Source organism: Rhinolophus sinicus, linkage group LG06 (genome assembly GCF_036562045.2).
Source record: "Rhinolophus sinicus isolate RSC01 linkage group LG06, ASM3656204v1, whole genome shotgun sequence".
NCBI classification, from domain to species: Eukaryota; Metazoa; Chordata; class Mammalia; order Chiroptera; family Rhinolophidae; genus Rhinolophus; species Rhinolophus sinicus.
The window spans coordinates 128,089,098-128,112,936 of NC_133756.1; the positions used below are offsets into that span (position 1 = coordinate 128,089,098).

At 42.9% G+C, this 23,839-nt stretch overlaps 1 protein-coding gene across 8 annotated transcripts in view; it reads left to right on the forward strand.

Moving 5' to 3' along the window:
• TEAD1 (TEA domain transcription factor 1) overlaps positions 1-23,839 on the forward strand; it is a 254,546-nt gene that overhangs the window by 203,272 nt on the left and 27,435 nt on the right. For all 8 annotated transcript variants that reach the window (XM_074336011.1, XM_074336012.1, XM_074336015.1 and 5 more), the window contains one exon: positions 10,911-11,084. In XM_074336011.1, coding sequence (XP_074192112.1) covers positions 10,911-11,084 — 174 coding nt within the window. The remainder of the gene's footprint in view (positions 1-10,910; positions 11,085-23,839) is intronic.

Consider the following 23,839-nt stretch of genomic DNA (forward strand, 5'->3'; position numbering starts at 1 on the left):
TTCTGGGAGTCTTCTCCAGGTTTGGGGCAAGGCGCAAGAGAAGCAAGGAATGCTCCCACCTCGACTTGAGAACTTCTCTCTCCTCGTGCTCTTGTGACAACATGTTCGTTCTCATGGAATGAGGAGGCTGATATCTGAATTCTTACCAGTGATGTGAGATTCGGGGCCAATGACTTCACGGCCCCACCTTCAGTCAGTCCAGGGGACACAATAGGACTAGTCTCACTGTGTAACTGTGGCAACTACAGTTAGCTACATCCCTGAACCTGTTAAGTACGCCACAAATGTTTTTGAACCAGAGTGCCTTGTGGGAATGTAGCAGGAAATACAGCCAGACAGACGGAAAGGATTTGGCTTGGGAGGTTCTGCACAGCAGGTGATTTTAACACTATTGAAACTCAGGTGGGAGCCAGAAAATGTTTTTAAATTAAAAAAATTTTTTTTTTTTTGAGTAGGTAGTAAATTCATACGTGGTCAAAAGTCTTAAACAAATGGAGGGAGACTTCTCTTCTTTCTAATTCCTATTCCACCCCAAGTAAGGAACTGGTTTCTTGTGAATCTTTCCAGAGATCTTAATACATGCAAAGCAGAATACGAACATATATTCTCCCACCTTAACCCCCTTTTTAAAGAGATGGGATCTGACGTGTGTGTCAGCAGATGATGACTGGCAGGTTAGAGAACGGGCTGGTGGTAGGGGAACGTTACTGGTCCTGGAAATGGGTGACAGGGACCAAACCAGGGCACAGGCAGTGGCCGAGGGGACAGAAAATAGTGAATGTCAGAGGGGAGAGACGTTGTGTGGATGACATCAAAAGGTGATGGGGAATAATTACTTGTAGAAGGAAGAGGATAATGCAAATGACTGAGTTTTTGAAAGCGAGGATGGTATAATTGGAAGAGTCATGGAACGTAGAAGGAATCACGATTGCCTTTGTGATAATGCTATTTCTTTTTTGTCCTCAAAAGAAACCTGTTGACATGAATATTGGAAACAGAGAAGCTCAGAGAGTTTAAGTAATAGCCCAGTACCCAGCTCATAGATGGTGGGGTTGCATATTTGAACTTTGTCTGAATCCAGAGCCCATGGTTTGAGGAATTTGGGGAAGGTTGCAACAATAACCAATATTTAGGGAGATCTTCCCATGTACCAAGTGCTTTCCCATGTATTAATCTCACAGAGAATGATACTTATGTATTAGTTTGGTGCAAAAGTAATCGCGGTTTAAAAGGTTAAAAATAATTGCAAAAACCACAATTACTTTCTCACCAACCTAATACCATCCCGGGAAGTGGAGAGGCCAGGGCTTGTTATCAGCTCACAGGGGGCAGCCAGTGAAGGAAGGTGATTAGGACATTTGTAGAAAGAGCAAACCAAAGACACTTGGCTTGGGTTACATGGGAGGAGAGAAGGGTGCCCAGGCTTGGGTGATGGCAACTTCTCAGCCAGGAGGCAAGGGATTTTGCCGCATGGAATGTCCTGGTCTCTATTTCTAATTGGCTAGAACAGTGGAAAGCATAGAACCTCCTGGATATGTGGGAGTATGTCATCAATCTTCACCGCCTGAAGGAGCCCCAAGTTCTCCCCTCTAGGGGAGTGTGGGCACAGAGTCCCAGAGAGCAGTTTCCAGGCTCTCGGCTTCACGTGGAAAGGTGCTGGCTTGGGTGGTAGATGGCCATCAGCTGCGACTAGTTGGCCGTCAGCTGTAACCAGTTAGCCATTAACCACTAATATAACTGCCGCGGCTGTGCTGGTTGGTCAGTCGGTTGGTTGGCAGGCAGAGAAGCAGACAGCAGGTTGCAGGTCGGGTGGATCCTGCCTCCAGTGAGACTATAGTGGTATGACTCCCCTATCTATGGCTCCATGGGTGTTCCTTTTTGGCCTAGCCATATCGTACGTTCTTATGTGGGGAGCAGGAGCAGAGACCCTGTAGGCCACCCCACAAGATAAATGGCGCAGCGAGCCGGGTCCCCCGCATGACAGGGAGCCTGCACTGAAGTTCTGCATATAGATCCTGCAGATAACCTTATTGTTTTCCATAAAGGCAATTGGTCAGATGTAGGCCCAAGGATGATTTAATCTTCGTATCTTTATAGCTTCTTTCAAAGGCCTAAATGCACAGGTCAGCTAAAATTCTTTTGTTAAACCACAAATCCTCACTTTGGTTTGGAAAATGTGACCAGCGTCACTCTAAGGAAAAGTGACATGCATGAGACCTCTGGCAGAAACCAGGGCAGATGGTTTGAATGGGGAGTAGGTTGGAGAAATAAGGAAATAAGGTCAGAAGCAAGGTTCAAGTTCCAGATTGCCAGCAGGGTCCTTGCCTGTATCTTGGACTGGATGGGGAAGGACAAGTTTCCTCTGGAGAAGTTTCCAAGCCCTGCAGTGGCTGCTGAGGTGGTCGCTACATCTCATGGTGGGGTCCTATATTTATGGGAAATGACTGTTTGGGCACATCTGGTTTCTGTCCTCTACTCCAGCTCATGGCGTGTGTGTGGATCTCATTAATAGTAAACCTGCAAACCTGCATCTGTGCAGTTCCCTGTGGCTCACACAGAACTGGCATGTTTACTGTTTCATTTGACCTTCACATTGAACCCTAGAGATGAGCAGACCAGGTGTCATCCCTATGTTCAGAGGAGGAAGCCAAGGCCCACATAGTTAAGCAGCTTGCCTCAGGCCACACAGCTCAAAACCAGCAGAGCCTGGATTTTAACACATGTGTTGTTAATGTCTGCATCCCATGCTTAGAATAAATGATCAGAAAACACACTTGCCCTCCCGGTTCTCAGAGGAAGGCTACAGCTGGCCTGATGGCTGGCTATATCCAGTGTTTGTTTCTCCCAGGTTTTTCTCATACATTTTACCCAGTGTGGCCTTCCAGTGAGACACGGGAGATAAGTGCCTTCCAGTGATGGAGGCGACGTTGCACTGTGGTATGCGTGGATTTCCCACCCTGTCCTGTATGACTGCTGAGCTGTCGTGTCAGCTCATACGTGCACCTCTCACAATAATAGTGGGTGGTTTATTCTCAGCATCTGAGCTGCTCTGGACACTCACCCTCTTCATTACCACTTGGGGATGAGGCAATTGAAAGCATCTGGAAATCTGGGTTTTATAGATATTTCACAGAGGCCCCAGCCAGGCTCCATCTGCTTTCCTTGGCAGGTCAGCACCACACCCGCCTGCCTTCCTGGTTGCTGTCCCCGCACTCACAGTGGGCTCTTCCTTACAGCTGCACTTCTGTGGGGACGTTGCACTTCTTTCTAACAGCAGCCCCTCTGTGGAGATGATGGTGGAGGTGAGAGGTGGGGGTGAGGGCAGTGCATCCTGGTGTGAGATCTGGGAAGGAAAGACTGACTTGCTCCTAGTTTCTTGTTTTCAGTGATGTTTCTTTTGGAAAGAGCACAGGGAAGAAATGAAGTGGCACTGGGGCTAAATAGCCAGGACAGGGCTGGTGCTGGGGCGGGAGCCCGGGCAAGCCCTTCCCATGCAGGTCACTCTCCTTAGCTCGGCCCCGCAGTCACTCCCCGCCCTGCAGGGACTAGGGGTCATGACAGGTTGCCCAGACTGCCTTGGGGGTGTCTGGACCAAGAGTCCTGGCAGGAGCATGACAGGAAGCCAATGTAGGTGATTTGTCCTTGTTGTGTTCCAACTTGTACATTATCATCCCTTGACATGAGTGATTTGTCTTGGTTTCTTTAAATTCCTAAGTGGATTATAATTTTTTCTTGGTATTATATGACAGCAGTCATTTTTCAAGGTTTTAACTACGTTCTTCAAATACCTGGAATTTTTGGAATAAATTTAGGAAAAGACCGCCATCTTCAGGCCAGACAGTGTAATGCAGTGTTCGAGGGAGCTGCCCTGATGCCAAAGAACCAGCAGATTTATAGGGCTTTTCCTTCCTTTTCCACAAAAAGTGAGCTGCCTCATCAGAGGTCTCTGGAGGACAATGCATTGGCAGTCCTTTCAAAAAGAGAGAGCGAGGGAAAGGGAGAGGAAGAGAGACAGAGAGAGAGAGAAGAAACAAAGAAAATAAACCCTCAGTGGGAGTTGTGTTATTCTGGTTTGTCTCATCTGTGATGATGGCACCGTCCCAGGCTCCCCAGCCCCACTTGCAAGCACAGTCTCCCATGCTTCAGAGTGGACTCTGATGAGCGTAAGGGAAGAGCAGGGGCCAGATCACTCCACGCCCCGTGTGCCCCCACCTCAGCCACCCTAGTTTACAGTAGCTAATGGCAGTGTCGGAACCATAGGAATCACCCTAATGTTTCTGAAATTTTCTTCTCTTAATTTCTGCATTAAATTTTAGTATTTCCATTTTGTTGCTGTCAGAGGGATAGTCTTAGTTTCAAATGATCTCATCTGAAGAAAAGAAACATTAGTTGGGAAAATAATAGTAATAATAAACTACGTGCTCGGCACAGCATTATATATTTCCTATGCATTATCTCATTTAATCCTCGTGACACTCCTTTGATGTAAGCATTATTATTGTTAGCCTGGCATTATGGGTATGGAAACTGCCGCAGAGAGGGCTAGAATCGCCCATCCTGGATGGCTCAGCGAGGCAGTGGTGCCATCGCCAGGCTTTAGACCAGACCCGTCTGACTCCCGAGTCCAGACAGCTCAGCCCTACTCCCTCAACGGCAGAGAGAAGGAAAGCCAGGGACTAGGAGAAAAAGGAACCTCTTAGAACAGCTTTGGGGGTGGAGGAAATGTGAAATCCCGAGGGTAACTAAATAACCCTTTGCAAGTAACTTTGTTGAGTTTTTAGGATTACATTCACCTTTGTCCCTGCTGTGAAGAAGAACTGGAGGAATTACAGCAACAAAAGGAGAAAATGTGCATTTCTCCAAGTCAAAATAGAAGTCAGCATACTAAGATCATGTCCGGTGCTGCTGAGTGGTGGGATGTTTTGATCCAGACAGGATTTTGCCGGTGTAACATTGGTCTTTCTGGTGAGCCCTACAGGCAGACAGGGATCCCAGCTTCTGCTCGGTTGTCCTGAGTATTTGAGCTGTAGGAAGGCTCTGTGATCTGACCAAGTGCCTTTTGAGTCCAGGGAACTGGTAGCCAACCTCGATAAACATCCTGAAGCACGACTCTTAATATTTTTGTTCCCTTTAGAGTTCTTTCCCTGCCTCAAAAAACTCCATGATGTTTCATGATAGGTTTTGATTGGCTGTCTATTTCATTTAATAAAGTAATAAACCTGCTTTACATATAAGCAAAGTTGAACCGCATTCATGGCCTATAGAAAAGCAGCAGGCCACTGCCCCAAGTTTCCCCATCTCCCAGCTTCTAAGGGACAGCTGCTTACAGCCCATCAGCCGTTTCTTCATGTGTTATCTCTGTATTTCTAAATTACATGCTAATATATCTCTATCCATCAATTTTAGACTTTTTTTTTTTATTTCTTACTATGGAAACTCAGGAGTTAACTCTAAATTTAGCACTTGTCCCCCACCCCTTTTACTTGTAACCCTCCCAATGTGGTTATGTCACAATTTTTGGTTTAACATTCAGTGTTTATATTGCAAACCAGTGTAAGTTTTGCACACAGTGTGGTTAATGTGTGATCTATTAGAACGATTTCTTGATTGTGCCATTTGTTTTTTGTAGGGTTGTGATTGCCTCTTATTTTATTTGTTCAGTTTTCACATTACACAAATTCATCCTCAAAATTTCTAACAGAATTCTCAAACTCTCCTCCAGGTGGTCACATAAGGCAGGGACTCTCTCAGGTCTGTTGGTGACATTCCTCCAGGAGCTCTGCAGCTCCTTGCCCACTCCACACTGGCTGCTCTCTAGGTCAGCAGCCCAGCTGTTGGTCAGTGTGTTCCTCTGTCTCCTCAGTTAGGGCCCCAGCTTTTTCTTTTTTTATTTACTTCGTCATTTCATGAACGTATCCTCTTGTGGTTACCTGAGAATAGTTGAAAGGAAGGTCAGTTTTCTGAAATCTTACATATCTCACATGTGATGGATAACCTGGTTTTCGTCACAGTTGCTACCTTCAACTTGTGTAACTTGATTCACATTTCCAAGGTGAGTTCCACAGATGTTCTCCTTGCTAATGAGTAACACTGCATGTGTAATGCTGGAGAACAAAGTCATCCATACGGAAAAGCAGGTAAATGCTGGTTTAAGTCATGTGATATGCAAAAGTGAGGATTTTGACTGTCTTTAGTCCCAGTCTTCTCTATAGGAATCTTTGAGAACATGTATGTTTATATATGGGCAAACAAATGATTCTGACTCTAGAGGCAGTGAGCTAGCTCCATACAGTCCCTCTGTAGGGCCTATGGAGAGAGGGGCTTTGTACTATTAGCTCATGGATTCCCTGTACGTAGCACAGTGCCAGGTGTGCTGGTTTGTTCTGAAATGTATAAGAGAAATAAGCACAGTGAGTACCTTTTGTGTTGTTGTCATTGATTTCTTGATAATCAACATATGTACTGAGTGCCTTTGTAAATGAATGGAAGCCAGTGTTAACCCCTATTTTAGATATTGAGGAAATTGCCTTGGGCTTTTAGTACGAATACATGACTCATTGACATTCACCCTATTTCTGCTGATATATTACCCCAAATATTTGGGGGTTTGGTTTGTGGTTTTTTTTTTGCAAATATTTGTTTTCTGCCTTATAGAATAGAATTACCCTTTTTTTCTTGGTTTTGTGTTTTGCCTTCCGTTTTGGGAAAACCACCACTGCTGGAAAGAAAATGGGATTTATTTGGGAAGGAGGGAGGTAAGTCAAGAACCCGCCCTAGCCTTCTCTCTTTAGAAGGAGAACTGGTAGGATGGGAAGTTGTAGTTAGAGCCTCACCAAGTGGTTTTTTGATTTTTAATTTCATTAACACTTGAACCCAAACATGTCAGGTAGATTTTTTTTCTTTTCAGCCTTCTGGATTTGGGGGCAAAGGGACTCCTGACCTATCTAGGTTGAATTAAGGGGAGAAGGACGTCTGTTTGTCTCACTACTATGGTCTCCAGGACACCTTCTTTAGTCTTTTGTATTCTTAGAAACAAAGTCACCTCTTGGCAGGAATAAAGCCACTCAGATGCCAGCAGTCAGGGTTGGGTTTAAAGTCACCAGCCTTGGAGAGGCAGGGCCCGATTTCCTTTGGCAAAGACAGTGTGCCCCATCTCAGTTCACTTGAGCCACTTGGGACAAAGGTAATTTCCTCAAAATAGAAACGTTTGAAGGCTCTATCTGATGTATCTGTGAATCATGATTGATGTTTGTCCCAAATTCTAATTTAACATCTTAGAGTTTTAAAATCTCTATTTGGCTTCTTCCTTTTTTCTCAAATCAACTTACAGAAAAAGTAGATCCGCATTAGAAGGGTCCAGGCATTTTCTGCTGGGAGACTGTGTGGTTGATATTTGCAGCAAATGCATAGGCGGGGGCCCTAACAGATCCAAGTTTTATTCTTAACTCCACGACTATTCCGAGATGTGTGACCTCAGGCAAGTCCGTTCATCTTGAAGCGTCTATTTCCTCATCTATAAATGATTCTAATAAAACCCACGTACAGTGTCGTTGTGAGGCAAGGATTACCTCAGGCACATGTAGAGAAAGCACGCTGAACATAACACTGAATGGATGGAAGTTCTTTTCCGTCCATCAGGCGCAGGTGAGAGGCCCACACCCCGAGCCTGTCATGGATGGGCCGTAATCATGGATCTGAACAGTCACTCAACTTCACACCTGCTCCCGTCTCTGGGCTTACTTGTGTTTATTTTTTTTTCTTTGCTAGGCAGAAGGGATAGCTGAAGCAGAAACGTTATTCTGCTCCTGCCCCAGGATCTAGTTAATCTCGCATAGTAATACACCAGCACATTAGTAGCCTCAGCAGCTACAACTTATTGAGCACTTCTTATATGCTAGGCCCTATGCCAAGCATCTTCTGTGCGTTATTTCCTTCCATCCTCAGATGTGTTCTGTAGTGCAGGTATATTGTATCCCCATTGTCCAGAGGAGGAAAAGATTTCAGGTTTTTATCTGGCTCCAGAGTTTTAGGGCTTTGCACTCAACACCTTGCTTTGCAGCTGTGTCTTCATGGTTCCCATTGAAGTGTGGCTACTTCTACCCTCCGTGCGTTTTCCTGACCTCTTGACATGTAGCAGTCTGGGTTGTCATCCTTGAGTTCCAACAGTACCTTGCCAGGACCTTTCGATGTCGAGAGTAGAAAGACTTTAAGTCTCATTGCTTGTTAACTTCACGCTGGCTCTGCTCTGACCTGTGAGTGGCTGGGGAGGCAGAAGAGCTGAGAACTTGGCGCTCACCTGACTCAGGTCCCATTCACAGATGTCCCCAAGGCTCTGCTTATGTTCCATTCTTTCCTATACACTCACTGTCCACAGCTGGCACAAGTAATGACAAATGGGTAGGGCTGGGAGCTTGCTGCAAGCAGAGGTTATTAGTAAGGGTTGGGGGGTAGACATATAGAGGGCCAGTTGGTCTGGATACTGAATGGGCTTTTGCCTCAGCTCCTGTCATGGTGGGTGACCAGAGAGTGAACAGAGCAGCCAGACACGAGGCACGACACCCTCATGCATCTTCTCATCTCACGTCGCCTTTCCCCAGAGTCTGTGCCCCCAACTTTGCCTGGGTTTTTTTTTTTCTCCTTTTAGCCACTGATGAGACTGCAAGCTCCTTAGCAGTAGTGCCTCATACGTTTCTGTGGGCTTTTGTTTACTTATAATTGAAAAGAGGATGTGACAGCACTGGAGAAAATGTACAAAGTGATCAAAGGCACGCCACCCGACCCCACCCCATAACCACACCTCCCTAGCGCAGCAATGGCTTTTCATTATTTAATTTTCTTTTTCATTCTCTTCCAGCCCCGACATACTGTGTTCTTTCGTAGTCGTTTCCAGTCTCAGTCCTATCTGAAAGCCACTAGATAGCTGAAACAGGCTGGGTACGTGTCAGAGCTTGAGAGGGTCCCTTTTTTGTCATTTCATCTGATACCTTTGAGGGATTTTGAAGCCGTGGTGAAGCTGTCCATCGCTCTGATGTTGGACAGGAGAGGGGCTTAGCCGGGCCCTGGCCACACCCCGTGTGTGTAACACTGCGGGCAGCTGGCATCGCGTGAAGGGGTGGGCCTTGTGCCCTTGGGCATCGCAGCCAGAGATCCACAGCAGGTCACAGATGTAAACTAGCACGTCCTCAGGATATTTTTACAGGGTTTTGTGATCAAATGAGTTTGGGCAACTTTGGGTTATACAAAGTTAAAAAATGTTTCTTTACCACAGTGCTTTTAATATGCTAGTCTACACTGTGACTGTCAAACAAGAGAGCTTGATAAAAAGAAATGATAGCTACCATTTAGTGAGAGTTTGCTGTTTGTTGGGTAGGAGTTCTAGTAAGCTCTTCGTAAGCAGTGTCTCATTTAACCCCGATAGCAACCCTGGGAAAGAGAGGCCATCGTTGTCCCCATCTTAGAGACTGGGAAGGCACTTGCCCAATGTCATAGCTAATTTGCAGTGGACACAAAGTTTTGTGCTTGAGCAGGCTGAGTCCAGACCCCATACCCTTAACCTGTATGCAGTACTCCCGGCAGGCAGCTGTGACCAAGCCTTCTTCTATTTGTGACTTGTCATTTCCTATGGGATCAGTAATCGGAAGGACACTAGTTGGAGAATTGCCAGTTTAAACTCGAGAAGTGAATAGGGGCTGCTAGGCAAACAGGGACATGGGGTTACGAACCCTATTGGGTTCTGAGCTTCCTGGAATCCCGGCAGCCCAGACATCTTTGTCTGGGGCACATCTGGTTGGTGTTACGGCCTATTCAGCAAGAGAAGCAGGTATGGAAGGTCTGGAGTAGAGAGTCTAGGCTAGTGCTCCCAAATTTGGCTGCATATTGGAATTTACCTGAGGAGCATGAAAAAGGACTAATGTTTGCCCTCACTGCAGGGATTCCAGCTTACCCTGAGTGGGGCCCAGGCACTGGTGATTTTTAAATACTCCTTGGTAATTCTGCTGCAGCCTGGGTGAGAACCACTGGTTTGGACACACTCCTTTGTGATCCAGTTACCATATCTTATACCAAAGCAAGGAGAAGAAAGGATTTCCTGCGTAAGTTAAATGTCTTAACCAGGTTCTGGTGTTGTTGTTTCTTTCTTTTTGTGTGAATGAGTGACCCCGTGTTTGTTTGTTTGTCTGTGTTGTTACCAGCCCTTCATAGCCCTGTACCATGAATCCTCTCCAGGATCTATGCCCTTGACTCTAACTTGGCTCTGACAACCACGTATTAACCAGCCCTTATGGAGTAGTTTTAGATTGGTTACGAAGTGCACTGGTGAGAAAGAGGTTCAGCACTCTTACTCCTGCTGGAAGAAATATGTGGGTTCTGTTGCTCAGTGGGCTGCATCCATGCAGGTGGGGGAGCTGGCATGAGACGTGCATTCTGGGTGATGATGTTAGCTAACCACACACGTACTTAGTGGGCTCACACTGTAAGTAATGGGCTCCAAAGGGTACCGCTGTCATTTGCAGTTGAGTCAGGTGAAACTGGGTAACAGAATTATTTCTTGGTTTGGGAGTTGGGTAACTTAAGCTATTGTTTACTACTGTGTATACAGAAAGCCTTTTTTAGGCATTTGGGAAAATATATACCCTTGTCAATAAAAGGCAATGACTGTTTCACTATATTGTACATCTGAAACTAATAAAATATTATATATCAACTTTAATTTTTTAAAAAACTGACTGTTTTACCCTCAGCTATAATGACTTTTCTTAACATCTTCATTTTTTTCAAAGGCACAGACTGTTGGCTATTCAAGGTGTAATTCCAGGATTTCAAGACTACTGCTCTTTATCCATTTCAAGATGGATGTGTCCCAGGTTGATCAAAGGGTTTGTAATGGGAATGTTTCTGTTGGTTTCTTACAGTACAACAAACACCTCTTCGTGCACATTGGGCATGCCAACCATTCTTACAGTGACCCATTGCTCGAATCAGTGGACATTCGTCAGATTTATGACAAATTTCCTGAAAAGAAAGGTGGCTTAAAGGAACTGTTTGGAAAGGGCCCTCAAAATGCCTTCTTCCTCGTAAAATTCTGGGTGAGTAAGACCTTGCTGTGATTTCAGTGGTTTTGTCTGAATGATCGCATCCGTTACATGAGTGTGGACGGAGCAGCACAACTGGCCGTGACTTCACACTGACTGCACCCTCATATGCGTCTGCGGGATCGCCGAGGGGTCACAGACTCGCACCTGAGGGGCTGTCCCCATGCTGGCCTTCTGGTACATCCCCACGATGCACCTAGGTGGCCTTTGCTGCCCATCTCAAAGGTCAAGAGATGGGCGGCCACTTGGGGCTTCAGGGCTCACTCATGCAATGATGAGAGGCTTCACAGATGGCTGGAATCATGATGGAAAACATGGGGCACTAAACCCTGTTTCTGGTTCTTCTCAGTCCATTCAGTAAAGTGACCTATAAATTCCACTGGAGCATAGGACCTGAGGCAAAGATGGGGCTGGGATGAAGATAAAGCTGTGTGCTTCAAGATTTTATGTGAGAGAACGCACAATGGCTTTGCCCAGCATGTGCCTCACGTGTGCTTTAGAAGAATAAGTGCAGATTCCCCAGCTGCTGGGGCTTGCTAACGTCTCACAGCCTCTGAAAGGAGCTTTGCTCTTCCTTCTCCACTAGTCAGTCTCGGGCCAGGGGACTGCTGATGGGTCAGAGACATTAGGGCAGCCGTCAGTATTAATGTGTGTATACTGGGAGGCCAGGCATGCAACAGGAGACCAGGTGACCTACTAGCGCTGAGTGTTTATAATTCCTCAGTCTTTAGAAGAATAAAAAGGAAATTGCTCCAAACATCTTAGCTCCTTAGCATGACATTAAAGGCCCTAAGTGAACTGGTTCCAGGGTGTTTTCTTTGCTGTCCATCGTGTGCCCAGCTTTTGTGTGTGTCTGGATGTGCTTTTCCCCCTTCTCTTCCTCTCCCATCAGGCCAACTTCTCCTTCCCTTGAGATGGTGGCTCCTTTATTATAGCACCTTCCTCACTTAAGCAGACCATTGATTTTTCTTTTACTCCCATCACGTTTTGTAGTTAATCAGTTCCCATGCTGAGTCTCAATCATTTGGATGTGTGTCCCACTCCTCCCTGGACTCCGGCTGCCTCTGGGGACCTTATTCATAACAGTGGCAACTCTTTATTGAATACCTGCTGTGGGGCTGGGAACTGCACTCATGCTTTACATGCATTTCCTCCTGTCCTCACAGTGGTAAGTGGAATTTGCCTCGTATCCAACTAAGGAAACAGAGACGCAGAGATTACAAAGGACAAGCTACCAAACTATTAAGGTGGGGATCTGGGACTTGAAATTGGATCATGTTTGATTTTAGTGCCTCTGCTCTGTTTCCTGGCTGTTTCACATCCTTTGGCCCCTGGCCACAGGGCCCGTCAATGGAGGACTCTCCGTGTGTCCAATACCAAGCAAGTGCCTTACACAAAAAAAGCCCAACAAATGGGGAAACCAATGGATGAATTAAAGAAAAATTCAGGTTTTAAATTCTTTGGAGGGAAGTTTACTTATTAAGTTTAGTTTGCTTAGTTTCTACCATCCTTGTATAGTTACTAAATTTCCTTTTTTCATGCTTATTGAATTTGAATGTGGGAATACCCTTCTACTTATATTAATGTTCTTGGGATGGGTAATACATGTGGATAATCAGAAAAAGCAATAAGTCATTTCCGCTTTCTAAATTGGTGGCTGCCACCTAGTGATTTGAATGGTGGTTGGGAGTCAGTTATGTGATAACACAGCAGTTTTCAAAGTGTGGCCCGCTTACCCTTAGACAGTTCCTCAGTATCCTTTCAATGGGTTGAAAAGGTCGAAACTATTTTTACTATGACACTAAGACATGATTTGCCTTTTGCACTCTGCTGATATGCACACTGGTGGTTTAGAAGCAATAGGGTAAAATTACTGAAGCCTTAGCTCAATCAGGCTGGTATGCACACACAGGTTTAAAAAAAAAAAAAAGAACGAATCACACCAAGAATGTCCTTTATGAATTTTACTATATCTTGAACCTAGAGTACACAGTGAAAATGAATGCAGTGACTCTGCCTGCCATGTCAAGGAAAACCACTGGCAATATTTGTTGCCAAAGATAAAATTTGAGCTTTTAAGTAAAAATAAGAATTTTGGAAAACTTGTATTCAAACATGTCGGTGAACTTGACAGCTTCCCAATATGTAAAAGACTTTTCTGATGAGATCCACGGTCATATTAACATGTGATTTTTTTTTGAGATTGTGCAAGATACGCCAATGGATTTTGATGTTATCAGAGTATGAAAGTTCATTGATATGGTTTTAGAATCCAGACTGCAGCTAACCTTTGAGCAACTTTCACTTGTCAAGTTTTGGCATAGTATCAAAGAAAAATAACCACAATTATCTGAAAAGCCTATTAAAATACTCTACTTTTCCAGTTACATATTTATGGGAGGCTAGATTTTCTTGTTTACTTCAACCAAAGAAGCATGTCATGACAAACTGAATGTAGAAGCAGGTATGAGAATATAGGTATTTCCATTAATCCACACATTAAATAGTTGTGCAAAATATAAACAACGCTACCCTTCTCACTAATTTATTTTTACTTTTGAAAAAGTATGTCTAATTTTTTTAAAAACATACATGTTAACTTATAATGAGCTTATTATTTTTTCAAAATTAGGTGATAAATATTTAAAAAATTTTTCAGTTTGAATTTCCAATACAGCAAATACAGGTAGATATAATCTATAGAAACAAAAGCTTTTTGAGGTCCTCATTAAATTGTAAGATTGGAAACAGATCCTGAGATCAAAAAGTATAAGAATCATTATTGTGAAGGCTATAAAAAGAGGCTGTTCTACCCAAATTAATTAAAATTAATCAGAAAGTATAGGATATGATGAAAAGAAACCATTTTCAGTACTTCCAAATTAAATAGCATTGGTTTTTAATGATAATAAGTTTTTTTATAATTAGCATGTTATTTGACTATAAAGTGGAATGGAAAGTGCTTAGAAAGTTGTTTTTGCTTTGCTTCCAAAATTTCCCATTTTGCTTGGGATGATTTTAATAAATGCTTTCAGTGATGAGGCCCTTTAGTCATGAATCTCCAAATAGTGAGGTCTAGATTGCAGATGTTTAGTGTGGTGCCTAGTATGAAATGTGCAAATTTAGAAACAATTACTCCGAATTAGATATTCGTTTAGTGAATTAAGAGTTGCAGAATTAAAATTGAGCACTCCTGTGAATACGATAGAAGACATCACTCCTTAGTATAGTTGTTAGTAGTACTTAACCTTTGTAAAGAAATTTAGTTGTAACTATGTTAAATGAAGAAAGACAATTTGAATTATTAGGTTTACAATTTGCTGAAATTTGAAATATAATTGGCTTCCTCCAATGTAAAAGTGAATTACTCTTAGAATATCTATCCTTGGTTATCAGTAGATATCTCCAATCGGTGTTTCTTAAATAAGTTTAATACTCTCTTTGAAATATCTTTTGTGTTAGCAATTTGCTTAGCAGATTTTTTATTTTTATGTGAATTCAGTATATTTCAACAGAGACCCACTATCCAATCTCTCCTTTCTTCTCCCCTTTTCCTTTCTCAAAGTGCCTGAGACCTCTAGGTTGTCAAAATCAGGCTATTAATTGGGTCATATGATTGTTCCTGAAATTCTATTTTCAAAATGTCCACCATGTTTAACCTGGGCTCAGTTGGCCTAGACTAGGTCAGGAGTTTGCTGTTGAAGGAATCCTGAGTGCTACCTGAAGTACCTGCACGTAAGCCACGCTCTGGACACCTCAGTTCTTTGCCAGTTGACACTTTGAGGTAAATGGGATGGTGGTGAGCCAAGTAGCGGTCACTCCACTTGTTTCAGGCACCCCAAAACATCAATGAATTGCAGAACCAAGGTTGCCAGCGTGGCTGCCCCTCTACCCTGGGAGCCTTATAACCTCTCATGTGTTAATAGTGTGAGACATCTGAAGGCCCCTGTGAATGGCCGTGTATCTGCTGAGATCTGTTTTTTTATTTTTTTTAAAGAGACTTATTGAGGTGTAATTTATGGACCATAAAATGTACACACCATAAAATTTACTCATAAAATTCAATGGTTTTTAGAAAAATGTACAGACTTGTATAACTGTCACTACAACCAAATTTTAGAATATTTCTGTGATTCCAAAAAGACCCCCTGTGCCTATTTGCAGTCAGTCCCTATTCCCGCTCCCAGCCCAGGCAACTACTTACCTACTTTCTGCCTGTACAGATTTGCCTTTCATGGACATTTCATGTAAATGGAATGATTTGGCGTATGGTTATTTGCATCTGGCTTCTTTCACTTATAACGTTTTTGAGGTACGTCTGTGTGGTAGCATGAGTCAGTGGTGAGCTCATTTTTATTGCTGAATACTATCCCGTTGGATGGATATACCACATTTTCCTTCTCTGTTCACTACTTGATAGACTTGTGGATTGTTTCGACTTTAGGCTTCTATGAATAATGCTTCTCTAAAGTCTTTGGGTGGACATATGGTTTCATTTTTCTTGGATAGTTATCTAGGAGTGAAATTGCTGGGGCATATGGTAACTCTACGTTTAACTCTTTAAGAAACTGCCATACTCTTTTCCAAGGTGATTGTACCACTTCACATTCCTACCAGTGAGATGTTAGGGGTTACCTCCTCTTCCAATCATTATGTCTGCAAGTATTAGGTAGGCAGAGGTGACAGCGAACATGTAGAAAAGGGGGCTTGTGAGTGAAAGCATCACGACAAGGTACATGCCAGGTGCATTCAGTTGAGTTCATGTGCATTCAGGTGCTTTGCAGGTGGGTCTTCACTTGTATAGGAAACGTAGGTGGGCAGAAAAATTAGGAAGCACAAGGAATCAGGCTTCAGTTGTATCTGCAGTAGGGAGCAGTCAGTGGTTTTAACAATTATTGAGCCAAAAGAGTAATAGAATTTTTTTTACAGTGACTCGTTCTGCATTTTGCCTTTTCTGTTTTCATTAACTTTTCCTTCTCGTAATAGTTCCCTATTTATTTCCTTTCTCTTCCTCCTTGCCTATTTGTTATCCACTCCTGTGCATTTTAATTCTGCACCGTATTTAATTACAAAGAGAAGAGATTTGCAGAAATAGGAGGGCAGGGGTGCCTCTCTTTTTCAGCAGGTGTGAACATGACCATTGATAAGTTCCTGTTTAGCCAAGCCACGTGCCGGGCTTAAGCACACACTTACCCTGGGAGGTACGTGACTATTCTCATTGTACATGGAAAGACACTGAGACATGGACAGGCAATGTGACTTCTGCAAAATCACACAGCTAATCAATGCCTGATCTGCTGGACTCTGGCATCCATGCACTTTCCACTGAACCCGTGCATGGCCTCTTCAGGGAGCAGCTCTGTTGCTAGAAACACCTCACAGAACTTCACTTGCATGGAAGCCAGTGATGATAAGTGAAGCAGCATGGTTTCTCTGTGAAGTCCTGTTATTAGAGGATGCTCTGGTGTACGTTTACATGGGGGCTAAGGTGAATAGACTTCTGTTACCAGGAAGTTCTGGTTGCAGCCTACGGATTCTAGAGAGAGGAATATCTCCCTGTTAGCGGCCTTTGGAGGGGAGAGCAGCATAGTTCTTACATTGTAAATACAAAGGCAATATCATAATATTCTAGACAGTCCAGGTAAAAGATAATTTTGAATTCATTCCTAAATGCACCACAAATATAACCTAATGTAATACATGTTTATGTAGTTTGAATCAAAGAATGCATTAAATTTGGTACCCTGCTTCTTTATCAAACACCCTTCCATGTAACCATATGTTATCATATCCCTAGTTACCATTTTAATGACTCTGTGATATCTTATTTACTGGGTATGTCATAGTTGAACCACTCTTATTTAATTAGATATTGATAATATGGCTTTTAATATATATGTGTCTGTATGTGTATGTGTGTAAATCACCAAGTTGCTTTCTAAAGTCAAATAGTGAGTGAGTAAGTACCCCAAGTATCTTCATCAGCCTTGCGTGGCATAATTTAAAAACAAAGCAACTTTCTATTGCCATTTTGTTTTTTGAGTTCCTCTACATCTGCAGTTCTTTTTTCTTTCTACTCAACGTCTTTATTCTTTCTTCATTCTCTATGGAAACAGCTATTAATAAGGTTACACATACCGTATTCCCTCCCTTCTAAGACACACTTATTCCCATTTCAACAGTTCTAAAAGTGGGATGCTTCTTACAGTCAATTTCATAAATGCCTGGCCCTCCCCTCCACAGAGGAATAATAAGCCATGATGTGGTTTCCATCGCCGGCCCTTTGTGACTCTGGCCAGTGTAAAGGGCATCTCACCATCTCCTTGTCACCTTAGTTCTTTGTGCTAGTAGTACTGTATACAACTAGTACAAATTTTAGCTTAAATTTGAATCCCTAATTGAAATGTCTCCAAAAAATTACAGTTTGATGCAGCGTCACAATTGTCATTATTGAGGACAAGTGTGGAAGCAGATTTGAGATAAGTGAGGCCAACATTTGGTAGTGGCAGAAAGCCATACTTCCTTTTTTCCTTATAATACAATGATTGGCCCTAAGAAAGGAAGCCGTCCACCCACAAATGGACAGGGCTGAGCTTCGTTTCCGCATTGAGATTCATGCGGCTGGGATGCCAGTGAAATGGCAGATACTGCAGCTAATTTAAGATAAAAATGCCAACTGTCTTGGAATTGATCACAGAAATACCAAAGCAAGAAGAGGTGGGTGTGAGTCATGCATCCTGAAAAACAAAAACCCACCTACTGGAGCTGACTTTCAAAAGAAGTTCCTTTCCAGACGCATGTAGTTTACTCAAGGAAATAAACAAAATTATGGATTTAACCAAATAAGAAATTCAGTGAAACTGTTATTTTTGGAGGGGCCTCAAAATTCTATTCTCTGTCCTAACAGTGCTCAAGAGTGTGAAGCTTTGGGACAGTGGTTCAAAGAGATCACATGTTACTAACATGTTACTTATAAACCTTATAGCCAAAAACTATTCAGAAGAATCATTAGTATGATGAAGGCTTAGTCTCAAATTTGATTGGAATAAAAAAGAAGAAAGTAATATGAACATGAAACTGTATGGGTAGGTATCCTGTTAAACAAATTTTTTATATACATTTAATATTAGGTTGGTGCAAAAGTAATTGCAGTTTTTGCAATTATTTTTAACCTTTTAAATCGCAATTACTTTTGCACCAACCTAATATCATGTTTCATTTTTCTTTGAAATGATTATTAAAGTACTAGTGTCTTAGAAATCAGGATATATGGTGCTACCCTATGGTTATTTATGTTTTACTTTTTTATTTTAATTTATTTTTCTTTTTAAATTTTTATTAGGGAACAGTGTGTTTTTCCAGGACCCATCAGCTCCAAGTCAAGTCGTTTTGTGTGTGTGTGTGTGTGTGTGTGTGTGTGTGTTTTCAGTCTAGTTGTGGAGGGTGCAGCTCAGCTTCAAGTCAAGTCGTTGTTTTCAACCTAGTAATGGAGTGCACAGCTCACTGGCCCAGGTGGGAATCAAACCGGCGTCTTTGTGTAATGAGCCCTGTGCTCTAACCAACTGAGCCAACCAGCCGCCCACCAGCAACTCAGCTCCAAGTCAAGCCTTTGTTTTTCACTCTAGTTGTGGAGGGTGCAGCTGACTGGCCTGTGTGGGAATCGAACCCGCAGCCTGGGTGTTAGGAGCACAGCGCTCTAACTAACTGAGCCAACCGGCTGCCCATGTTTTACTTTTTTAAATTCTTAGAATTATGATCATTCAGTGTAAACAATTAATAATATATTTATAGTCATTCAACTTATTTTCTTAACCTATTTTTCTAGGGGAAGAAAAAGAAAGCCTAGTTTTATTAACCAAAGCAGATATGAGAAGATTTCATAAAACAGAGAAAGGAAAGCAAGAGGGAGCCTTTAGAAGATGCTTTTATTCTGGTAGGAATGAATTCACATTTGTTGGACAAAATGACAGGCACTATAAATTAAAAAAACAAACAAAGAAAAAAACAACTGGGCTGTTTTTAAAGGAGGAGAAACCAGACGCACATGTAAACTGGCTGAATGGACCCCCTCTGGAGATTCAGATTGGTTCTAATTGGATTCTCCATGATTTAGGTTGAATTTGTAGACTTGAGTCTATCACTGGGAACCAAATGTCCCTGTTGCTAATTTATTAAAAAGGAAGTTAGCAAAACGGAATGATTTTCTCCCCACGTTTTAAACTATCAATAAGGAAAGGGCCTTTCAGTTTTCCATTTCTCTACTTCTACCTCATCTCAAAATGACGTTAAGTTCTGAAATTATGTGAACAGTGTTAAGTGATGGGATGACGTAAGTGGAAGGAAGATTATTAGCAAGAAATACCACCATATTCAGAAGTACTTATGGGCTAATACATAATAAGTTCCCTTGGGGTAGACTGGGATTGTATGGTGATCTTCACCGAAGGTCTGTTTGAAAAATCATCTGTTGACAGGCCGGTTCTGATATTTTATATAAAGGAATAAGGGAGTCAACAAACTTGTACATCCGCCCATTTTGGTTTGATTTGTAAGAAAAATATCTGGAGCTTGTTAGCACTTTCTGCATTTACTGCTGTCTGTTATTGCTTTCTTCCTGTTTTCCAGCCCCTTGTCCTAAACTTTGTAGGCCAGCCCCAGGGAGCAGGGATCCTATCTGTAGCTATTGTGTGTTCAGCAGGGCAATGTATGTAGCAGATTTTCAACAGTTGTGTTTTTTTTTAATTTGTTATCTGAAAGGTTATGTTATTTCATTCAGTACACCTAGAGAAATTGCTATCTATCAGTGCTGTAAGTGCCACTTAGCCAGGCTCTGATATCATAGGCAGATATAGTAGGAATCTGATAGCTTGTTGGGCAATCTTTTTCAGGGAATTTACTGAAGGGCAGGCAAGAGACTCACACAAAATCTGTTCCAATCTATGTCTGGAGTTGTTAAGCTCTTGTAGAAATAGTTTAATCATTTGTGTTAGCAATAAATACATCACTAGTGAGTCAGTCATTCAGCAAACATTCACTGAACTTGACTTTGCTCCTAGAGAACTGGGGATATAGACATGAGTAAGAGGCAGATAAATACAGCACCACGGGACAAGAGATGTAATGGAAATGTGGCCCCACAGAGGTAGAAGGAAGAACTCTTTTTGCCTGAGAACATTCCAGAAGGCCTCACGTGGCATTTGAGCTAAATCTTGAATGAGTACGGTCAATGGAAGGGGAGTGGGAAGGAGTTTTCAAGGGAAGTGGATGTTTGTGCACAGTCCTATTGGGAGGTGACAGAAGTCCCTGTAGCCACTGGACCTTACAGAACCTGAAGAATAGTGAGATTGAGGGTGGAAACATTGATCCCTGTGACAGTCACTTTATTTAAAAGGACCCTTTCTGAATCCCCTGAAAATGTAAGGCAGAACAAGACAGCCTAGAAAATGGGATCAGAATCTCACTCTGCTTTTTCCCTAATCCCTTAACCTCAGTCCACCATGGATAAATATTTTTTTAACCTTGAACTCTTCAGGACATCTAGGCAGAATCTAAATTGGGAGTTATCTGGACCTCATAGGAGAATCCAGCTGACAGCTGTTCCTCTAAATGCTTTCTGTCCTGGGTCATTTGGCTCAGTGGTTGCTGACAAAACTGAGGTCAGGGGTCCATCTTTTCCTGGATGGGGCTATTTAATTCTGCTCCCTGCCATGGTTACAGGCTGAGATGCTAAGCCACTGTCCCTCCAAGAGCTGCTGCTAATCAGAGGTCGGGGAAAGCAGATACACGGTACACCTGCACTTCTCAGCATTTGCCTTGTTGATGGAGGCATGACTGGCTTCTCTCTCTAGCCATACCTCAAGAAAAGCCTGAGAAGGAAAGAGTTGAGGTGGCATAAAAGAGTTGATTGCTTATTTCCAGACCCAGTTTTGCAGGGAATATGTGAATTATGTGGACATAGTCATAAACGCCGCAGGGATCTTGGTCAGTTGTCTAAAATTCACACTTTGATGAAATGTGAAATCTGTTCTCCCTGTGCTGGTGGAGATTCAAGGTGCATCCTACCTACCCACCCCCATTTTAATTTACTTTTTACTTTACAAAAGCAATACAAGTTTATTGTAAATAGTGCCAGCAGTTCAAAAGACCATAGAAGAAAAAGTGAGATTCCCCCTCAGCCACGTATCCTGGACTTTCTATATGCTTCTACAAACATTGGACAAACACCATTGGTTTTTACTAAAAAAAAAGAGAGAGCCAGTGAGAGAGACAGAGAGACAGAGAGAGAGAGAGAGAGAGACAGAGAGAGAAGGAGAGAGAGAGAAAGAAAGAAAGGAAAAAGAAAAGAAAGAAAAAAAGAAAAGCTATGCTTTATGTATATTATTCGGCAACCTCATTTTTTTCTCACTTAAAATAGCTTGAGCATAAGACGTCTTTTTAAAGTCCCAATTTTTGTTATTCTTTTCAGTAAAGGTGAATTGTTGGGAGAGTTGCCAGATTTAGCAAATAAAAATACAAGTGGCCAGTTAAATTTGAATTTCAGGTAAACAACATATACTTTCTTAGGGTACATATGCCCAATGCAATCTTTAGGATCTACAGTACTAAAGCAAACAATGTTATTTATCTAAAAATCAAATTTAACTGGGTCACTTGTATTTTATTTGGCAACTCTGCACTTGTTAGTTGGTTGATTTTGTTGATCTGTGTAAGACTCTTGAACAAAAACTGCAGACCAGAAAAAACATCTTGTTTCCTGGTTTAGAACGGGTGGTCCTGGACCGACGTTCGCACACCTGATCACTGTGGTGAGTGAAGGGCCAGCTCAGCTGGGCGTCCAGGACTCTAACTGCCTCCATTGGACAGAACCAGCCTGTACAGCTGCTTTGTACTTGGGGCTGAGACCTGGGCTCTTTCATTCCTGCTACTGTGTAAAGCCACCAGTGGCAGTTACCTGAGGTTGTGTGGGTGATAGTAATTGAATTTTTTCTTAATGAAGACTGGTATTTGTAGGAATTTGCAATGCAAACAGAAAGCCTTTCAAGCAGTGCGTATCGTAATTAGAGTAAGCTTTTAATATTCTTTGAAGTACTAAATGTTTATGAAATTCAAATAGGGGTGTCAATCTGCACAATAAAAGGGTACTTGGTGGAGTTTACATCCTATTTTGTAGATGTAAATATATTCCATAATTAGCGGGAAGTAACTTGAAGAGTGGGGGCTGAGTTTATTCCTGTTATTCTTATTAAAAACAGCTGTGGCAGGAGAACTACAGCTGCTGTCCCTTTGTGCTGGGCCGGGGTCCAGTGGCCCACAGTGAACACACTCAAAGGCCTGCTTCCCTATGAGCAACTTTACCGAGGTCCCAAATGCAGGTTGCCTTACTGGGAAATTGTCCCATGGTCATCCAGCTTCCCCCACCCCAAGCCTCTGTTTGCTTATATGGGCTGGCTTCAGAGGTCTTGTCCAGGAGCAGATGTTTGCAAATGTGTCCGGCAGGAGGGTTTGGGAGTAGCCAGCTTCCTGGAAAGACGCCCCCTGCCAGAGAGACCCCCCTGCCAACACTGCCTCGTGGGGCACTTCTGCCTAACGCTCACAGCTCAGTGCAAAGCAGTTGTCCTTTGGTGCCTGCAGAGCACCTGCCAGGCCCACTAGGTGCCCTGCCCAGCCGAGCCTCACCATGTGGCAGGCTTGGATCGCCGCCCGTAGCAGAACCAGCTCCCAGTGCCGCCTGCCAAGGAGCCAGATGCTGCCATTGGAAAAAATTGCTTCACAATTTGAAATCTTGGTCCTTTGATCATTGCTCAGAGAGGATGAAGAGGAGAGGTTCAAAGTGGTGGTTTGAAAATGCCAGCTTCTGCTAGCATCCATCAGTGCCTATTACTCTCTCTTGTCAAGGACTATCCTCTTGATGTGTTCTTTCTGCAACTAAGTAATTCCCACCCAGCCCTTCCAAGTCCTCAGGGTGAAAGGGAGAGGCGGGCGGGAAAGGAGTGTCCACAGACTACTCCTTTCCAGACGGGGTGCCCCTGCCCTCTACCCTGCTTTGGGGTTATATCTGCTTCCTCCTTGTTCCTTCCAGGAGGCGTTTTCCTTCCGAAGCCATTGACAAAGTAGTTGTCATCAGTCTAATACCTCTTCTGCTTGAGTTATGCAATTTCATTCTTAGCAACCTTCGCACGCTCTCCTGGTACTTTAGCCCCCTGTAGCCAGGTTTCCAGACGCCTGAGGTTTTGCAGAGACGATCTCCTGGCCCAGCCCTCCCCTCAGAGCTCTGGATCCCATATAATGGCCAGGTCTTGTTTTTCCTCACCCATGAAATGGGAAGGATCATTCTTTGAAGATGTAATTAAAAATTACATTTTTAATTTTTTTTAAATTTCAAAAGCATGAAGTCAAACAGTGGAACACATCAGTGAATCAATGGGCTAACTGGATAAGAGGGGATAGGGGAGAAACCAATCCGACATCTTGTCTGGTGACAGGAATGTTTTAGCTACAGGAGTAATGAGTGTAAGACAAGGATGAGGTAGGGAAAATGTGGGAAAAGTTGATGTTCCGTTTTCTTGTTTCCTTGCTGTCTGACGCAGGCAGCTTTCTCTGTCCAGCCCTGTAACCTGCTTCTCCTTTGGCTTTGTATTGTTTCCCAGGACCACAAATACACCCTAAGGTTTTACATTCATTCAACACACATTTATTAGTGAGTTTCCAGAAAGAATTCTATAATATCTCAATCATATCTCCGTGAGAAA